The 4204-nt window shown below is 41.3% G+C and overlaps 1 protein-coding gene across 4 annotated transcripts; it reads right to left on the bottom strand.

Annotated features, from left to right (window-relative positions):
* Positions 1 to 2273: 2273 nt before the first annotated feature.
* LOC133738258 (uncharacterized) lies at positions 2274 to 3834 on the bottom strand. 4 transcript variants are annotated; one of them, XR_009860047.1, is made up of 3 exons: positions 3087 to 3834; positions 2473 to 2995; positions 2274 to 2359 (listed from the first exon to the last, which is right to left on the bottom strand). XR_009860047.1 is itself a non-coding variant. In XM_062165755.1 (2 exons), the coding sequence occupies exons 1-2, from the start codon at positions 3594 to 3596 to the stop codon at positions 2930 to 2932; spliced, it is 576 nt and encodes a 191-aa protein (XP_062021739.1). In that variant the 5' UTR covers positions 3597 to 3834; the 3' UTR covers positions 2274 to 2929. The 4 variants fall into 4 exon arrangements, 1 of the variants encoding a protein (XP_062021739.1); XR_009860049.1 differs by having other exon boundaries at positions 2274 to 2620; positions 2744 to 2995; XR_009860048.1 differs by having other exon boundaries at positions 2274 to 2472; positions 2744 to 2995.
* Between the last annotated feature and the right edge of the window lie 370 nt (positions 3835 to 4204).

The raw sequence follows: 4204 nt of genomic DNA, 5'->3' as shown, positions 1-4204 counted from the left end.
TATAAACATCAGGCTTGCAATTGAAATTCTTCATCCTTGCGAAAGCCTCCACTGCCTTCTTGACAATACCCAACTTACCATACCCTTTGATCAACACAAAAAATGCATCAGAGCCGATTCGAATCTCACAATCTCTGAACTCCTCTAGATTTCTCCAATAGATACAAAAGCATTATTGTCCCTCAGGAGCATGTCAATCACTGTCAAATAACACATTTGGGTGAAAAACTTCGATCTTTGGGTGGCCTAGATAAAGAGTCGAAGAGCCAATTGTGGGTTGGTATGATGTTCTTGGATTACAGAGATGATTTGGTTATCGAAGAACTGTGAGACAAAGGATTCAATGCCATCCGATTTGCCAACAATGGTTAGGAGGTCATTGGCGGTGGGAATTGGGTCTGGTTAGGTTTGGGAGTAACGGCGCTGTTATGGGGGTAAGGGGTTTGCGAATGAAGTAATAGATGGACAGAGTTGAATTGCAGGTTTAAGGAGGTGAGAATGATGAATTGAAGTGAAGAATAGAACCAGTGAGAGAGGCTTCTACAGTCCCATGGTTTTTGGTGTCGCTATGGTAGAAGGTGTTGAAGTGTTTTTGGGACTGTAGAGTCTCATTTATTAGAGTTCTTATTGATGCCAAGCATGAGCTAGCTTGTGTTACACTAGATAAGGATGTCCAATATCATCCTATCGCTCGTAACAAACAAAACTTGAAAGTGTTATGGAATCTCTTCCCTAAGCCCTTGAACTAGTAAGTCCCCTGTATTTATATTTGAGGCCCACCGCCATGGAAAATTCTACACTTTCACTAGTGTTAAGCATCTTTAAGACTAAATTTGTCATTAGAGATGACATGGCTCGCCTCTTCTCAGTATCACTAAAAATCTAGAGTGGACCAACATCCTCTTTGCTAAACCTTTTGTTCTTCGAGAAGATTTATCTTGAGATCTAAAAATATGCTACATTAAGTTTCTCATTGGAGGAGACTCGAAGATCCTAATTGAGAGTATCATCAGAAAGTGCAACACTCCTGGAAGTAACTAAAACTCTACTCAAAGTCATTTTAGGGCTAGCTCAATCATTTGAAGACATCTCTTTCAAGCATGTTCATCAAGAAACAAACTTCATAATAGATGCTTTAGCTGAGCTTGGATAGTTCATTTTAGGAAGTCGCTATTGGAACACAGGGTTCCCTCTATCTATCCTTTATGCTTTTAGTTTTGATTTATTTGGTTTTGCCCTCTATATAGTTTTTCCTTAAAAAAATATATATATTATTACAAAAGAAAATTACTTGGGGTGCAATAGGATCTTATATAGAGGGCAACAAAGATAGGGGTGACCACTGACCACATGAAAGGAGACGAAAAATGGTTGCTATGATGGGTAAGTGAACCAAATTTCGTTGTCATATCAATTTTTCAGCTTGAATCGATCCATAGTAATGATGGTGTTGCTACATTATGGGTTCCAAAGTCCAAACATGATATGGGCAAGGACCACGACCCACAGAAGAAGTGCTAATCTACACAACAGTTTGGGTACCACTACATGTGAGATGTCTAATGTCTCTATGCATGCGGCCTGCCTACCCAAAATGCTTTATAGTTGATTAGAAAGTCTAAATAATCCCTCCTATTTCTTCTCTCCTAATGTGCTAAAACTGTGGGGGATCATGCTCTCAGAGAAGAAATGTCCCATACTTTCATCATTGAGTTTCGTGGAAGGTGATTAGAAGTTGTTCGCTAACACAATCAAGCAGGCTTGTTTTATCATTGAAACATTTTTCTGGCATATCGTAAGCAAAATTGACTAGTTGAAGAGCATTGTGAGAGGGGGTCAATCTCTATCAAATATGTCCTTATCTACTTATGGTGGTGTAAATTGAGATATTACTTAATCTGTGTCCGTCGCCCTGGATTCGGTGTTACAGGAAACACCCTTGATTTTGTTATTGTGCAGTGAATAAGAAATGGGCATCGACATATAAACTCAGATCCGCAAAAAGCCAGGTTATATTGCTCCCTAATCGTGAAACCTTCGGTGTTTTAGGTCTAGATTTTTCATAACTCGGGATCACTATGGACATAAAATGAAGTGTGCATATTCCCCAACATCTCAGCACAATGTTTGACCAGTCTTTGAGTGTGTGGTCCAGAATCCAATTCACACATTTCAGCCTGAAGCTTAGGCATTGGTTAAGTTGCAGTGGACATGAATCCCTCTACACTGTTAGTCTCCAACTCTACCCCTAGATAATAGGATCAAGAACAGAATCAAACAAACAAAAACGTGGATAGTAAATAAGAACAAGCCTCTGACGAGAAGAAAAAACAGAAGCGAAAACCCAAAACCCCAGAACCTGTCAGAGTTAACCAGAAAAACAAAGCAAAGCAAAATTTGGTAAGAACTTGTGGAACAAAACCTCTGCTCAAACTCTCTGACAATGGAAACAGAGCCCTTCAAGGTTTATACCTGAGCATAACAATGCAAATATAAGTCCTCTATGAAAATTCAAAATTGGTTAGTTTCAGAACAGAAAAAACGAACTGGGTTAGCATTCTTCATCTGTTCCATTCCACGCACAACTCAAAAACATCAATAAGAAATTACTCGAGCATTGCTACAAAAAAAAGTAGAGTTCTTTTTTATTGGAAGCTTTTATGTTATCAATGATTTTCATGATACCATATAGACTTAATAATAATACACAAAATACAACATAAACCTGTTGCGGATTCATCACCTGATTTGGTCTTCAAATCTTTTGTAATAGCTCTCTCTCTCTCTCTCTGCCTCGTCCAATCTCTGGTTCGAATCGAATTCACCGGCCATTAAAAACTTAAAACAACGCAAGTAACCACACTAACCCATACCCCAGACTCTCTGTGTATAACCCACAATTCTAACTCACATTTCTCCCCCAAAATTCCTACTCAAAACCTCTCCCAAAATGTTGCTCCTGATCGAGACCATACCGCAGTTTTCCCGATTTACTCTGCACGTACATTAATCAATTCAAGTCCTATCAGTCTCTCTATTCTTTTTTTCAAATGACAATAGTTAGTGAAAGAATTTCAAAGACTGACCTTGGAAACAGTGTCAACGATGAGCCTGCCGCCGTCGACATCAGCCTGGTCGGCGGGGGTGGCAGCAGTACAATCCGGCGGTGTTTCGAATAGCGAAAGCGAGAATTGCTTAAAAACAACGCCGACATCGAAGTAAATGATGCCGGAGCTGGGGACATCGACCCGAATACCCTTGACCGGAAACCAGAGAAAGAGCTCCTGGGCCGAAATACCCGACAACGCTCCGATCCGGCCGTAACTGAGAGTCCCAGACACGTTCCTGTCGTAATGCAATTCACTCTCGAACTTGGCATTGCAGGCCTGATCCAGGTACACCTGGAACCGGCCGCCCTCGTCGATTTCGAACTGAGTCACACCCTTAGGCAGCAGCCCCATCGGAAGGCCGTGGGCCAGGAGGACGTCGTAGACCGACGGGGGTGGCTCTGAATCGGAGCTAATGGTCATGATCGGGAGCAATAAGAGGAAGCAGAGAAAGGGTATGGAGTTGGAAGTGAACTGTAGTAGCAACATGGTGTTTGGGATTGGATGAGTGAGGTTGGGAGAGTGATCAGTGAAGTGAATTTTGGTGTTGTACGTGTTTATATATATATATATATATATATATATATATATATATATATATATATATATAAGGAAGAAAATGGAAAACAGGGTATTGGGTATTTACAAGTGGAGGAAAGTAGGGTTAGGGTTTTAGGATTTATTGGAGAAAAGGGGGAAGGGGATTGTAACTTGTAAGGAGTAGCGATGAGTAGAAGTGTAGAAGGAAGAGAAGGAGACAGAGTGGTGCCAGCTTGAGGACAGAGAGGATTCGGAGAATGATCAATTATTGGTGGTGGAAGGTGGGGCCTTACAACACACAGTCACAGCTCTACTCCTCTGCGTAAAAATGTTTTGTTTTGTCAAGGACGAATGAAACACGGCCATGTGTCCAAGCGGTGGGTGGATGTGTCATTTTGGCGGGTATTGTCTTGTGGGGGGTGGAGGATTTGGAATCTGATAAACACGAGGAGGAACTCGGAAGTGGAGGAGGAGATTGGAGGAAGTAGAGACGGCTGTACGGCACTTAATGTTTTTTCTTTTTTTTTTGGTTAAACGACAGGCGGTGACCGGAGCAG

The sequence above is a fragment of the Rosa rugosa genome, chromosome 3 (genome assembly GCF_958449725.1).
Source record: "Rosa rugosa chromosome 3, drRosRugo1.1, whole genome shotgun sequence".
Lineage (NCBI taxonomy): Eukaryota > Viridiplantae > Streptophyta > Magnoliopsida > Rosales > Rosaceae > Rosa > Rosa rugosa.
Note: the sequence above shows the minus strand (reverse complement) of the source record. Positions and strands in the feature narration are given on the sequence as shown.